Source organism: Phoca vitulina, unplaced genomic scaffold (assembly GCF_004348235.1).
Source record: "Phoca vitulina isolate PV1807 unplaced genomic scaffold, GSC_HSeal_1.0 scaffold51, whole genome shotgun sequence".
Classification (NCBI taxonomy): domain Eukaryota; kingdom Metazoa; phylum Chordata; class Mammalia; order Carnivora; family Phocidae; genus Phoca; species Phoca vitulina.
Window position 1 is genome coordinate 604,362 of NW_022589754.1, and position 15,670 is coordinate 620,031.

The following is a 15,670-nucleotide window of genomic DNA, read 5'->3' on the forward strand; positions in this document are numbered from 1 at the left end:
ATCTTGTATCATTGCTCTTCACGTTTTAAATGCATTTAATTTTCTTTTAAAAAAAAAACAAGCTGAGGAAATTACATATTCATTATTTAGCATCCTCTAGTCATTTTAGATTTTTAAACATTAATCTTAATGGTTAAAGTGATCCCATTTTGAAATGATGTATTGTTTAGAACCTGAGTGAAATTCTTTAGTAAGAACTATGTGCTCAGAGGGGTCCTCAGGTGCACTGAGGCACTAAAAAGCTAGTTTTCACTGACACATAGACCTTTTTATCATCAGGATGAGGTAGTGGTCATATTTTAATTAAAATGTCAGAACAAATACTGTTGGAGTTATTGAAAATGAATCACCAGATAAAGTGAGCACTGGGCCATGGCAGGTCAAAGAGGCAAAGTCACCTGGAGAAGAGAGCTCAATTCATTTTCCTGCCTAAATGAGAAAGAACTTTATGAGCAATATCAACTTTTAGTGCATTAAAACACATTCTTCTCTGTAGCAAAAGCACCTATTTTCACAGATTAGTGGCTTTTATTATTATGTTTTAATTACTTAATAGTGATAAGAAATCTTATGCTTTAGAGCATTGTAAATAGTTTTATTTTTTATTTTTTTAATTTTATTTTATTATGTTAGTCACCATACATCATTAGTTTTTGATGTAGTGATCATGATTCATTGTTTTCGTATAACACCCAGTGCTCCATTCAATATGTGCCCTCCTTAATACCCATCACCAGGCTAACCCATTCCCCCACCCCCCTCCCCTCTAAAACCCTCAGTTTGTTTCTCGGAGTCCATAGTCTCTCATGGTTCATCTCCCCCTCCGATTCCCCCCCTTCATTTTTCCCTTCCTTCTCCTAATGTTTGTTTTAAAATGTGTGCCAAAGGAATAACATTACTTGAGCTTATTTTTTCTTTTAGAGTTCTACATTCTGTTTAGTGCTGCACTTCATAAGCCTTTGTGAAAGTCAGCCTAGTTACCTTGCAAGGAAGTTTATTTATTGTAAAAGATCATGTTCTCTTCTCAAATACAGTACTTCTTTGCTGGTGTATCTAAGAAATTTCAGTAGGTTTGTGAATGGTATTCCCTCTATTCCTTCTACTTACTTTTTCACATTTAAGGTATCAGCTGGAGCTCTTGACATACGCTGTCTTAAGATGCAGTTGTACCAATACTTCCAAGAGCCCTACCTCCCAGCCTCCTTTAAGAACATCAAAGATCTCTAAACCCCCAGCCTCCTTTAAGAACACCAGAGATCTCTAAACCCTTCCCTATTTCCTTGTCTAAAGAAATTTCAGGTGTTATTATGTCTAATGAACCTGATTGCATAGGTAAGAAAATTAGGTGATTGCTCACCATTCATACCAGTCTGGATTAGTTCTTCCAGACTTCAGAATATGCTTCAAAGGACTGAGTGAGCAATGGTATAACTATCCTAAATGGTTTCTTATTTTACCCAGGAAGTTGAGATTTTCTATATGAATTGAAACAAGAATTTCATTAGTACTATATATTGAAATGTCTACAGTGTAGTATCATTACTGCACCATGTTCTCTTTTTCCCTTGATTGTGCATGGCCTGTGGAATTATCTCATCCTATCTCACTCATGTCCTATCTCAAAATACAAAACTACCTAAAAACAAAAATTACCTTTACAGGTGTTATTTTGAGGTCCATGGCTGATAAGGATGTTAGGTAATTGTTGGGCTCAGAAGTCAAATGCCTTATCTTAATTCCTTTTTGTATTTGTTGTATCCAGAGTAGGTCACAGCTGTGACAGTCTCTTACACTCTTGTCCTCACACTGCTCTGCTATGTTGCTAAAATAGTCTCTTCCTAAATGTGGCATGTAACTGTAGACCATTTATTGCTTGTATTTGGTATGACATTGTTGATTTTTTTTTCTGCCTACCTTATTTTGTACTTATCTCAGTTTAATTTGCCTAAGTTCTTATTCTAAATTACCTTTTACTTGTTCAGTCCTTTACATTATCTAACTGATGAAATGAGCTATTACAGAAAACCAGTTCTACTCCTGGTTAGGTGATGTATTCCTAGCCAAACCTCAGCAGCTTTAATATTTTTTTTGACAACTGTGTAGTTCACAACTGCATGTTATTTTTTCAACCTATCTCTCTGCCTTCCAGCTGACCTCAAAGAAAGATGAAGCAATTATATGTCTTTTTGAGGGTTTTAAGGTCAAAGCCTGATAACTCCCTTCTATCTAGAGCATTTATCTTCAGCCTATGTCAACTTTTCATCTCTCTCATGGTTCCTTCTCAATGCTTCAACCTCTATGAAATTTCTTTCCTATAATCTATTGGATTATTCATTTTCCCCAACTTCTTTTGAGTGAAAGCCCTCCTTTGAGCTGGAACTTTCATGAAATACAAGATAAACTCTCTTAATGTATGCTTAGAAATGGACTGGACAATATTAAAGGAATTCCAGACCTTAGCCCACTTTTCTTTCTGCAGTGCTCCTGGAGTCTGGTGTTGCAAATCACAGGCGGTATGTTTAATTGTCTTCCCATAAAATTTAGTGAAACTAAACTGAAAATCAATAAATTTACTAAGAGCCATATGGTTTTAGCTGTGAAATATGAGTTCCTTAAGTTCCTTTATTTTGTCAGTAAATAGGTTTCACCATCTGTCATGTGTTTACATGAAGTTAGTGATACCTTAGACTCAATAGATTTTAGCATTAGGAAGGGACATCATAAGGAATCACTTCTTCCATTCAGAGTTTCTTCATCCTGTCACACTAATAATTATGGATTATTCAAAATGAACTAGAAAAATAACATATTTGGTATTCTTGTAGTGGAGATATTTTATTTTATTTTATTTTTTTTAAAGATTTTATTTATTTATTTATTAGAGAGCGAGTGAGAGAGAAACAGCATGAGAGGGGAGAGGGTCAGAGGGAGAAGCAGGCTCCCCGCTGAGCCGGGAGCCCGATGTGGGACTCGATCCCAGGACTCCGGGATCATGACCCGAGCCAAAAGCAGTTGCTTAACCAACTGAGCCACCCAGGCACCCGGAGATATTTTAAATATAACAAAATCCTGTTTATCCTGAATTGGGGAATTGGGTATTCTTATTAATTGAATACTGCAATTAGCTGTGAATTTCGCTACATTAATTACCAATTTAACAATAAGAGCTAATTAATTAGATAATTATACCTTTTGTATTTTCTTTATGATTCACAAGGTACCCCATGGTCTTGGGTAATCTTAATATACATCTATTGTTATCACTGTACAGAATTTGAATTTTTGTTCAGATTCAGGCTAAAGAAAATTCTGTAGTGAGTAAATATATTAACAGCAATATTTTGTGTTTTCAAGCAAAGAAAATTTATAACATTTCTGAGGAAGAGTGGCAAGGAAATAATTATTAAGATAGCAAAGAATAGGTTTTAGGTATTAATAAAGTAGAACCTTTTAATAAGCACATCATACTTTGATTATACCTGAAAACAGGATGAAAATCAATATAGAAATTTTTCATTGAATGTCTGTTGTGTGCTAGGCCCTCTGTATTAGGGAACATGAAAAATCAGGAGACTAAGGACTAACTCTGCTTTATCTGTGCATCTCTGTCTCCTAGCCCAAGCCTAACACACATAATAGATGCTCACTGTTAAATGAGAGAGTATGTGCTAAAACAACTTTAAGTCTCACAACCTTATTTTTGTTGTTGGTTGCCATTACTTTTATAATCTAGTAGGACAAAGTGTTAGTGAGTTATGGTATCAATGTGTTAATCCTTTATATACTATTTTTAATAACTGCTTTATTGAGATATAATCCACGGTACTATACAGTTCACCCACCTAAAGTGTAAAATTCAATGTTTTTTAATATATTCACCAAATGGTTCAAACATCACCACAGTCAATTCTAGAATATTTCCATCACCCAAAATAGAAACCCCACGCCTGTTAGCAGTCATCCCTCACTTACCCCAATTCCCCCAGCCCTAAGTAACCACTAATCTACTTCCTGTCTCTATAGATTTCTTCTGGACATCTCATAATCCTGTATAGATCATTGACTTAATAATTTTTTCAAGTTAGTTTGTTTATGTGAAACATAAAAAAATTTGTTATCTTCTTCAGTGGCATAATTTAAGGATGAATGTGTTCAGAAATGCTTTGATACTACGGTGGAGAAATAATAGAAATTCAAGAGAACACAATTGGAGTTACATCTAAGTAACTTACTAGTAATCAAAATAATTTTTAAAATCTAACTTGTCTTGGGGCGCCTGGGTGGCTCAGTCGTTAAGCGTCTGCCTTCGGCTCAGGTCATGATCCCAGAGTCCTGGGATCGAGCCCCACATCAGGCTCCCTGCTCCGCGGGAAGCCTGCTTCTCCCTCTCCCACTCCCCCTGCTTGTGTTCCCTCTCTGGCTGTCTTTCTCTCTGTCAAATAAATAAAACCTTTAAAAAAAAAAAAAAAATCTAACTTGTCTTAGGTTGAAAAGCCATCATTGCTTGAAATATATACATGTATTAGAGTGTGTGGATAAAGATTTACTATTTTTTACATACAAAGCTCTGATTTACTACACTATATAATCATGGCTTTGTTAGTAATTGGCTACATATTGTATTAATTGACAGGCTTATTGTGCTATAGATGTAAGTAAAATGTATGTCTACATTTAGAAAATGAAGAAGTTGAAAAACCAAGACTTCTATGGGCTCTTTACTTCAATATGAGAGATTCTTCAGATGTCAGCAGGAACTCTTATAATGATTTACCGTCCAACGTTTATGTCTGCTCTGGCCCAGACTGTGGTTTAGGAAATGATAATGCAGTCAAACAGGTAAGCTGTTTGTGTTTCTCATTTTGTGTTAAAAAGTTGGTGTGGTTGGGAAAGTGAATTGTTTTTTTCCTCTGGGATGTGGGAAAAAAGACTAGAAAAGTGTCTCTGTCATTTAACACCATCTCTGTAACTTGCCCCCAAACTTTTTCCTATAAATGACCAAACTTCTTTAAATATACTTTAAATATAGTATCCAGTATTTTCACATTCTGGACTATAATGATGAATTTGCAAGAGAGCATTTATGAGTTCCATTGTGGGAATAAGGATGGAAGACGTTAGAAATACATATTCTGAAAAATTAAAGTTAGGCCAGTTTTCTAAAGAAATATTGCTTCTTTTTAATTTTATTTTATTTTATTATGTTAGTCACCATACAGTACATCATTAGTTTTTGATGTAGTGATCCACAGTTTGTTTCCGTATAACACCCAGTGCTCCATGCAGTACATGCCCTCCTTCTAATTTAAACTGTAGGCCTATTGTTTTATTATTTTGAAATACACTAACCATTTTTCTTTGTTAACCTCTGAGTCATTTTAAAAGGAGTGTAACTAAGTAATCACATACAAAATATAATTTTTAAATGATCTTAAAACATTTTATTTTGGAAAAGAACATGTGATTTACAGTTTTTCAGAGTTAACATGATTCCTTTAATGTTTTGACACAAGCTGGTGTCCCAAAAGTTACTGTCATAGCTGCTGAGGAATATGTTAAATCAAGGTGGAATTTTGTGACAGCATTTCTGGGCAGGGCTATGAACTGGTACAGCACAAGCCAACACAAGCTGGCAAAAGTGAACTATGATTCCATTCAGATGAAGATCCATTTGTATATATAAATACACTTCTTTGTACCTGACAGGAAGAGAAGAACATAAAATATATTTTTTTGAGGCACAAGTCTAAACTTTTCACAGATACAGTTGGCATATCTGTCTATTGAATCAGTAAGTGAATAATTTAACATTAAGACCACAGATGGAAGTTTCAATCCAACTAGTGGCAGGGATCTCATAGGAGCAAATGGCCTCATTGACCCTTTAATTTTTAATCATAGTAACAAGGCCATGACCCCCTGTATCTATAGTTTTTTTGCCTCATTCTTTGTTTCTTTCTTCAGAGTCTAGTGGTGATCCTTGATAATCCTATTCAATCAGTGATATCAAAAGTGGGAAGTCATCCATCATTCATTCTATTAGTTTAATAGGAAACTGAGATGGTTCAAGTTCCACATTTATGGCTTAAAATGACCAAGGCATTTTTGCTTTGATGTTCCATTTTTTTCCAAGCAGAATCGCCAACATGTTTTCAGGCAGATAGCTTAGGTCATTTTTTAAAAAAGATTTATTTATTAATTTTAGAGAGCGTGTGTGCAGAGGGGCAGAGAGAGAGGGAGAGAAGCAGACTCCCCACTGAGCACAGAGCCTGATGCAGGGCTCCATCTCCTGACTCTGAGATCATGACCTGAGCTGAAATCAAGAGTAGGATGCTTAACTGACTGAGCCACCCAGGTGCCCCTAGCTTAGGTCATTTTTATTCCTGAGTGGACTGTAATGTTTTTTAACCAAAATGGGAAGGCTTTTTACATAAGGGCTTATTATACAAATGCTAATGTGATCTTAACAACCAGCTAGAAGATTATAATTAAAGGATAATTTTGTTATGAGGTAATTTGCTTCCCAAGAAGGTAGATTTCAGTGTTATCCTAGTATAAAACAATAATAATGCTACTTTTGGTACTAATTATATACTAGTAAATGTGAGTAGTTTTAAATTGTTATATAGCTTTAAACCTCACATCAGTTTGGGGAGAAATAATACCTATTTTGAAGGGCATCAGTAATAATATTTACAAATAGCCAGTGTATTTAAATAAACTTGTGTTCTAATTCCAGTATTTCATCCTGTGTTCAGCCTAGTCACTAATTGATAACTTCTGTTTTCCAAATTGTCTATAAAAGCTCTTAGAGCATCACCTAGGCTTTGTCTATGTAGTAAACATAAGCACCTGCAGACTTCTTTTTTTTTTTCACAAATGCTTTATTTTACCAGTTAGCAAGTTTGCAGCTGCTTTTCCTATTTGTAAATGTATAGATGTCGCATAGCATAGACCTGTCTCCCTTGTGTTCATATGGAACTATTTAGGATTTGAAAACATACTAAAAAATATAAAGTGGTCTGTGTTTAATACAAGTTAAAGTTGTGTGCAGGAGGAGCACACCAAGACATTATTATCACCACAGTGATACTAGCATAAGTAGCCTAAGTGAAAATTGTGATTCTGTGACTTGCTGGTATTTATAGTTTGTTACTTCAGTTTTTTCTTTTTTTTCTGAAACTGACATATGATATCTCTTTTCTTAATACAGGTAGTGTCTCACTTACCCACACATACTGATGAACAGACTGGTCTATAGTTCTCTACTCCCAAGATCATTGATAGCTCACTCCTCCTTCAGGAGCCCCCATCTCCTAGGAGGTGCCACTATCACAAGAACAAGAATAATTATATAGTAATGTACTCTTTGTATTATAGTTCAGGTGTAAAATGGTTTAAATTGGCTGATGTGGGCAGCCTAACCACCATTTAGAATGTTGTCTTTATGGCATATTAGCAATTTGTTTATGACTTTTGGTACAGAATTTGTAAATTGAAGACTAGTTTTATAGATCATATGACCTATCAAGTTGCTCACATATTGCAGTATCGTTCACTTTCTCATGCCATTGAGGGAGAGGGAAATTTTAGGTGTCACATTTTCTAAAGCTACCATTCACTGAGCATTTTCTGTGTACCAGACAATATCCTAAGCATCACATGTATATTATTTCATTTGGTCCTCAGAACCCTATGAAGTAAGTATCTGTGACATGCCCATTTTACAGATGAGGAAACTAAGACCCAAAGGGGCTAAATAACTTGTCCAAAGATCACAGATCTGGTAAATTTGTGAGCCAGAACTTTAACTCAGGTCTGTTGGACCCCAGTGCTTGTAAATTCATCTACTGTGCTGTGCTACTTTCATCTTGTTAATGTGGATACATCCTAAATATATTAAACTGCTAGATTGACAAAATATTTTTTTTTTGTTTTGTCTAGATGTATGTTAAATAAACATGGGAATGTCTTCAGTAACTCAGTGTGTCCTCTCTATACTTCCCAATATAAAGAAACCAAGTCACAATATAATTATGCCTTTTTAACTTTTTTAACTACATGAAACTCTCTACTCTTTAAGCTAGATTTTGGCTTAAAAGGGCAAGAAGGATTGGGGTGCCTGGGTGGTTCATTCGGTTGAGCATCTGACTCTTGATTTTAGCTCAGGTCATGAGCTCAGAATCATGCTCCATGCTGAGCATGAAGCCTGCTTGTGATTCTCTCCCTCTCACTCTACCCCTCCCCACTCATGTTTTCTCTCTCTCTAAAAAAGGTGGGGGGGGGGCAAAAAGGATTAAAAGTTAATAACGCCTCTGAACTAACCTCTACTTATGACAGCTCTCACAATTGAGGCTTAGTTGACAAATGAAATACAGCAGACCAAGAAGTATTAGATAGACCTTCCAGAGCATGGCAGTTGACCCTAAAAGGTTCCAGCAGTAAGAGAGAGGAGATGGGAAGGGTTTTGGAGGCTGGCTGTAGGAAATTGGCATCAGTGAGGGCCAATGGCAGATGGGCTGATGGTGAGAGTTCCACAAGCAGGTAGAAAACAAATAAGGGTGGTGCAGCAGCCTGCAATTGGTTAGCAGTCCTAGGAGACAGATTATGACAAGGATATATGGAAACAGAGTGTGGAATCAGCCACAGGGACTGAGGTCCAGAGGAAAATGTATCCTACAGGTAGGTAACAAAAGGGAGAGAAGGTGTGAGACACAGAGGAACTGGAATAGAAGTAAAGTAGTAATAATAATTATTATATTTATGTTCAACATTTCTACAATACACAGTTTTAAAAGTTCTTTAGTTCATTTTTTAAAAAATGTATATTGGACTACTACTCCACACCAGGAATAAGGATCCAGAGTTGATTCCTTCAGTCCTTGTCATCCCTGAAGGAATCACTGGCTAGTAAAGGAGAAGAACATGTGAACAAATGACAGTGCAGTACAGTATATGCAATAATAGAATAATATACAAAGTTCAAAAATAATACAGAGGAGCCATGAGCTCTATTTAGGAGTCAAAGAACTTTGCAGAGAGGAATATAAAAGATGAGTAGCAATTCCCCATACAAATGGAAGATAATTGAAACATTCCAGCATCTGCACCAATCCATGATAGAAACATGACATGTTTAAGAAAGTGCACATAAGTAGGTATTAGTGAAGCAAAAAGTCTGAAAGATGAAGATGGGATGGAATAAATGATAAGACCAGAGAAATAGGCCTGTAGGGTTTTGTATGCCATAGCAAAGATCTTGGATTTTTATCCTTTTAAGAAATGGGGAGTCATTGAAGAGTTTTAAGCCAGAAAGTGGCATAACCAGAATTTCATTTCCATAGACCCCTTCTGAAGGCAGCATGGAAATGGATTACATGGGGGAACCCTAGAGGCAAGGTGACCAGTTCAGAGATGTTGCAGTTACCTAAGGGAAAGATGATGTATGCCTATAGTATCTCTAGGGAAGGAAAAAAAATGGAGTCAAGAACTAAGATAAGATTGTCAGGATTTGGCCATTGATTGCATGCAGAGAGTGAAAGGAAGTAAGGGGGAGGGAGAACTTCTATAGGCAGACAAGGTTGAGATAAAAGACAAAAAGAGGAACTAAAGGATGAGATAGAGGCTCTGACCTCAGTCCTCCTGCTTCTAAGAGCTAAGTTTCTCCAGCAAAGACCTGTGGTGAGTTCCTGGGGTGGAGAGTAAAGTAGGCATGTCAAATACTTAGTTTCAAAATAGTCACAGTAAAATGGCATGTCCAAAAAATATACCCTTTATACTGAAGAGGGAAAGTATTTTTCTCTGTCCCTTCTTTCAACTTCACATCAAAGCTCAAAAGTTTCTGTTTAGTATCCTTCCACCCACTCCCAAGGAATGTCACTTTAAATTCCCCGATGGACCAACCACCTGAGTCTACCAACACTAGATGGCCAGATAGTAAATAGTTTAGATTTTGCAGCTCCTGTCGTCTCTTCTGCAGCTACTCAACCCTGCCATTTTAGTGGAAAAGCAGCCACAGAAAATAGATAAATGAATGAGAGTGGCTGTGTTCCAATAAAACCTTATTTACAAGAATAGCAGGCTGGATTTGGCCTGTGGACCATAGTTGTCAACACCTGGCCTAACGGATGACTTTGTGTGCATGTCAGGAAGAAGGATTAAAGTGGTACAGAAAGACGTTGCCTTTAAAACAAGCATATACCTTAAAACGGTTTAATGACTTTTGTTTACCAGTAGGATAGAGTGCAAGCTCCCTAGTATGGCAAAGACCCTTATCTAACAATGAGCTGTATTCATCTAAATAAAAGTAAGGGTATATTTAGAATAGAATAGCAATGTTTCTTGTTAACATTTGCTTGCGTGTGTGTATGTGTGTGTGTGCGTGCATGCGTGTGTGTTCATTAAAATCACATTCAGTTTCTTACTCTCTTATCCTGCCAGACTAAGCTCAGCTTAGATCTTGACATTCTGGGGCTCCTGGGTGGCTCAGTTGGTTAAGCGTTTGACTTGGTTTCAGCTCAGGTCCACGAAATCAAGCCCCCACATAGGCCCGCATCGGCCAATGTTGGCAGAGTCTGCTGGAGATTCTCTCCCTCTCCTGGCCCCTGCTCCTCCCCCCGCCCCCCGCTTGCACTCACACGTGTGCGCAGTCTCTCTCTCTCTCTCTCTCTCTCTGTCTCTCTCAAATAAAATCTTTAAAAATAAAATCTTGACCTTTTAACTTATGTTATTATTAATAACAGAGATAACAGCTACCATATATAGAGGCTTAGTCTGCCATTTCATAAACAAGGAAAGCAAGGCTCAAAAGTTGATTAAGCATTCCCCCAAATTGCATTGCTACTAATTGGCAGAGCCAGCATTTACACATGGCCATCTATTCAGAGTCCATGATCTTGAACACCATGTTATACTCCTTAAAGCCCGGGGGGAGTTAAATTATACCAGAAAAGCAAATAGTTGAACAAATAAGAATTTTCTTGATTTTAATGACTTGTTAAAATTATTATATGCCAAGTTTAATTGTACAGCTATCACAAATAGATTCTATTGGGAATTTACATAAAGAATATTAAAGGAAATTGTATATCTACTGATGTGTAGAATGAATGTCCTTAAAGTCTCAGCTATCTAACACTTGATAATCTGATCAAGTACTGGTATACTTAATGGTGGGCCTGAATGCATGCATCGAATTGGAGAGAAGTCATGGAATTCTGAAAGCAGATTTTTAGAAGGTCATGTATACTTGATAAAGGTCTATAACTTAAATTTTCAAGGGTGATACTTCATTTTTTAAATAATTTCAGAAAGGCATATACATTTTAAGCTGATATCCAAAAACTATTTTGTCCTTTCTTCCCTTGCCAGGCTGAAACACTTTTCCAGCTAATCTGCCCCAATGAAGACTTCTGTCCACCCCCACCAAATCCTGAAGACATTATCATTGATGGGGACAGTTTACAATCAGAGGCTTCTGAATTCAGTGTCCTACCAGAAGCTAACTCAGAGACTCCCAAGGAAAGCACAAGCCTGGGAAACCCAGAGGAGGCCTCTCGGTAATGGATATATGCCAAACTGAATACCCCACTTTGGAAATCCCTCCTGGCCTCAGAGTCTTCTTCATGGAAGAACTATTTGAAAAATGTTAGAAAACAGCAGCCAGTTGACATACATAATTACCAAAAGAAGCAGGTCATAGAAATCCAAAAGGGGATTTTCCTTAAAGAGGACATTGTAAGAACACAAAACACTTATAAAGCACATTGGCTTGCCTGCTTTAAGTTACCAAACCTGTAGAATTAGCAGATAAATATAAATGGATGGGTTCCCAGGAGTATAGTAGCTATGGATATGAAAGTGTACCTATGCATTGTTAATAATTCTGTCATATTCAGAAAGCTTTTGCTCACCACTTTGGATCTTTGTTTGAAAGCCACATCTTCAGAATCAGGTCACATATTCCCTTTGATTATTTTAATTCTATTTTCTTCATGGGTATGGGCATGATGACACCAATGATAAAAGCACATGTAAATGTAGTTGAGGAAAGCTAAAGTATCATGATCTAGGCAGGAGCCTATGTTTGGAATAGAGGTTTGATTTGTTTTCTATCTTGAGAACTCTTGAAAATGCCAATATTAAAGTACACATTTTTACAAATAAACCATGAGTCCATTACTCAACATTTTTTGTGAGTAGTGATATTTGTATGTGAATCATTTACACACTAGGAAAGCTTATAGGACTGAAGAAATGGAAGGAAAGATTTGGATATGCTCATCAGTATGTGGAAATTCTGTCTGGTCAGGTAACTAAAGCCTAATTGTGTATGGACCCAATTTAGTTCTAGCTATACTACTGATGATATTAGACAAATTGTTTAACTTAATAGGCCTCATTTTCTCCATATGTAAGGTGGAAATAGTAACACGTTGCCTACTGTAGGAGAATAATTTTGAAGATAAATGCAGTTCAATCCATAGAATGGTAGTTCTGGGGGGGAAAAAAGTTGTTTTCCCCTTGACTTGGAGGTGTATATCAAAAATCTCATGCAGCAAATAATTGTTTGCTGTCAACTCCCCCCAACACAATAGATCACAGTGTTTTTATTGCAACTAAGCAAAAAAAAAAAAAAAAAATCTGTTTCCTAAATGAGTATTTTATAGTCTTGTAGACCAGTAAGCATAGAAACATGGAATTGTGGTTTTGAATCTTAGTAGGGAAAGCACTCTAAATTCTTCATATTCCTTTTCTGCTAGGTAAACCTGAACCACTAAGGACTCTGAATACAGTATGACCGTTGGTAAACCCTAATATACACTTAACATAAAAATGTTGGGGCTCTATGTAGCCAGCAAATCTAGTTACAATGACAGTGACTGTTAAAATTTTTCCACATGCCAAGTTCTGATGGTTTGTTCTATTTGAGCAATACTTTGGATTTATTTCAATAATTAAATGTATAAAAAGTTTATTGTGCATTCTGGCCTACATTACCAATGAGAGAGCCATTGCTACAGTAGAAAGCACACAGTTGCAGTGAGGCTATGACCTCTCCAGATTTCAGAGATCTTAAAGGAGGCTAGTTCTTTCAGGTCACAGATTCATAGAAAATGGAAAGAACCAAGGAATGTAGCTCTTGCCTCACCTTTCCAATCCCCTGTGGATATAGCTGAATCCAGATGGAAGGAAAACCTTCCCAGCCTCTCAGGCTGCTCCTAACTCCTCTGCCCATTGTACACCCCATCTCCTATCTCTTTGGCCTGCTCCCTCTCTTCCCCTTTTATAATGTCCTACAAATTAGGGATAGTAGAATCACATTATAATCCATTTTGCTATATAGACTCAGATCTTTCTTAAGTCAAATCATGTTTCCTGAAACCCAACTATGCCATGTGCTAAATGCACAATACCTACCTTGAAGCACCAGGTATTTTCCCTGCCCCTCAATACAAGCAATATAAAAGGTTCCACTATATGAAAGTATTGAGTCTGAATACAATTGCAGTAAGTTGCACCAATTAAGATACTGTACTTTGTTATAGTCTAAGAGTTAAGGCTTCTTGAATGCAGCATACACATTTATGTAAGCAACCAATCAGGGTAGGCCAGAATAATAACTAGAAAGACTACGATAGCTTTACTGCAGCTATCTATATGTAGACAAGGAAGGAGATGCCCTGTGGTCTCATGGCCCAACCCATATTGTACCCTATTTTATCTATTAGCCAGCATCATAATCTCTCTTCTGGGTTATTTATTAAATACTATTTAAGTGTTTAAAAGCTCCTGAATATGATTAATGGTGATTAAAATATTACACAACTGTTAAAAACATTATGGTAGAGAACTTTAGATATTTCTTGTTGCCTCAGAATGTAATAGAAATTATTCTAAGAGCTTTCTTTTCAGCTATCTTAATTACTGCAAATAAATCTTTTTTTTCATAGTTTTAAGCCAAAAAAGGAAAAACCTTTTGGTTTTGTTGTAAAACCATAAGCCTGAAGTTATATGAATAAAGTTAATATGTTGTATGTGATACAGAAATCTCAGTAGCTAATTTAAAATTTTGAATATTGTCATCAAAGAATTTTGATTCATGTGTTTAAAATGTTTAGTTATACATGCTTCTTATTAACCAAAAATGATAATACCATTCAGCTTAGTGATCCACATGAAAACCAGTTACCCTGTGTTGCTACTGTGTCTTTATCTAGTTGGCATGCCTGCCCAGAAAAGCAAATAGGTAGGTAGGTAGATATTATAAATGTAGGTATTTTTCTATAGGAAAACTGAGTTAAAATTTTCCCCATCTCTGATGATATTTAGTTACCCATAGTGAAATGGCCATGTTAATGGTTAACTTCTAGAATGGTAGTTTCTGAGATTAGCAGCCTTTTATCTAAAATAATGACCATGCTAATGATTATAACTTCTGTCATAGCTATAGTTCCCAAGAAGGCAGCCCTTTGTCTAAAGTCCTAAAGACCTCAAAAAATGTTGAAATTTGATCGCTAAGTAGTATTGATCCTTTAAAGCAGGAATTAAACAATTTTCTTATAAGTCATTTACTGCTGTTGATATTGAATAATTTATCTCTACGTTAATTTTCTTATATGCACTTCAAAGGCATAAATATGATTATTCATAATTTTCACACTGTAGCAGTAAGTTTTCAGAAGAAATAAAAGTGTTTTGATGCCTTTCAGGTGTGGTTTCCTGTTTTTTTACTATTAAAACTTTGCATATAGGGGCGCCTGGGTGGCTCAGTCGTTAAGCGTCTGCCTTTGGCTCGAGTCATGATCCCAGGGTCCTGGGATTGAGCCCTGCATCAGGCTCCCTGCCCTGCGGGAGGTCTGCTTCTCTCTCTCCTACTCCCCCTGCTTGTGTTCCTGCTCTCGCTATCTCTCTCTCTGTCAAATAAATAAATAAAAAATCTTTAAAAAAAAAAAAAAAAAAACTTTGCATATATACCAAGAAATTAAAGATTGTCTTAGAACTGATTTATTTGTTGATATCAGTCTATTATTTAAACAATTGTCCAGCTGTATATTTGGTTTTGTTTCTAAGTATTTGTCAACTCTGTCAGGTTTGTGAGAAAGGCAAAATCAAATGATACCTGGGTTGATTTACTTAGCAAATTGTTCTAGATGCCAGCATCAGATCTCATTCTGTTTGAAATTGGTGCTTGAGGCATGGGCTATGGCTTTATAGTACATTGCCTACAAACTGTTTTCACATCTCACTTAGTATATGAGAATATGAAATGTTTTTCATATTGTTGAATGAGAACCTGAAATGTTTTTCTCTTTGGTGGTTGAGTCCACAACAATTTACTTGAAATACATAAGAGACTGCTGGTGTTCCTCGTATGCAGAAATCATTCATTGAACTCTGATTTGCTCTTGGATCAAATAATTAAAGCAGAGTGACATTTTCTGTCAATTCCAGGTAGTTTCCTAAAGCTTCTCAGAATGCATTCAAAAGATAACAGAACTCCTTCAAAACTGACAATTTATCTGTGAGATTATTCAAAAATCAAATTTGGGAAAATAAGGTTAATTGAATTTTTAAACAAGTAGCTGTATTATCCTTCAAATACCTTGGAGTTCATACAGTATTCACGCTTCTTTTTTTTTAAACAGTGATTTGATGTTTGAATTCTCTT

At 36.2% G+C, this 15,670-nt stretch overlaps 1 protein-coding gene across 2 annotated transcripts in view; it reads left to right on the forward strand.

The window, feature by feature from the left end:
• CHM (CHM Rab escort protein) overlaps positions 1-14,730 on the forward strand; it is a 206,495-nt gene extending 191,765 nt beyond the window's left edge. For both annotated transcript variants that reach the window (XM_032387917.1, XM_032387918.1), the window contains 2 exons: positions 4,679-4,839; positions 11,371-14,730. In XM_032387917.1, the coding sequence (XP_032243808.1) occupies positions 4,679-4,839; positions 11,371-11,562 (353 nt within the window). In that variant the 3' untranslated portion in view covers positions 11,563-14,730. The remainder of the gene's footprint in view (positions 1-4,678; positions 4,840-11,370) is intronic.
• The last annotated feature ends 940 nt before the right edge of the window (positions 14,731-15,670 follow it).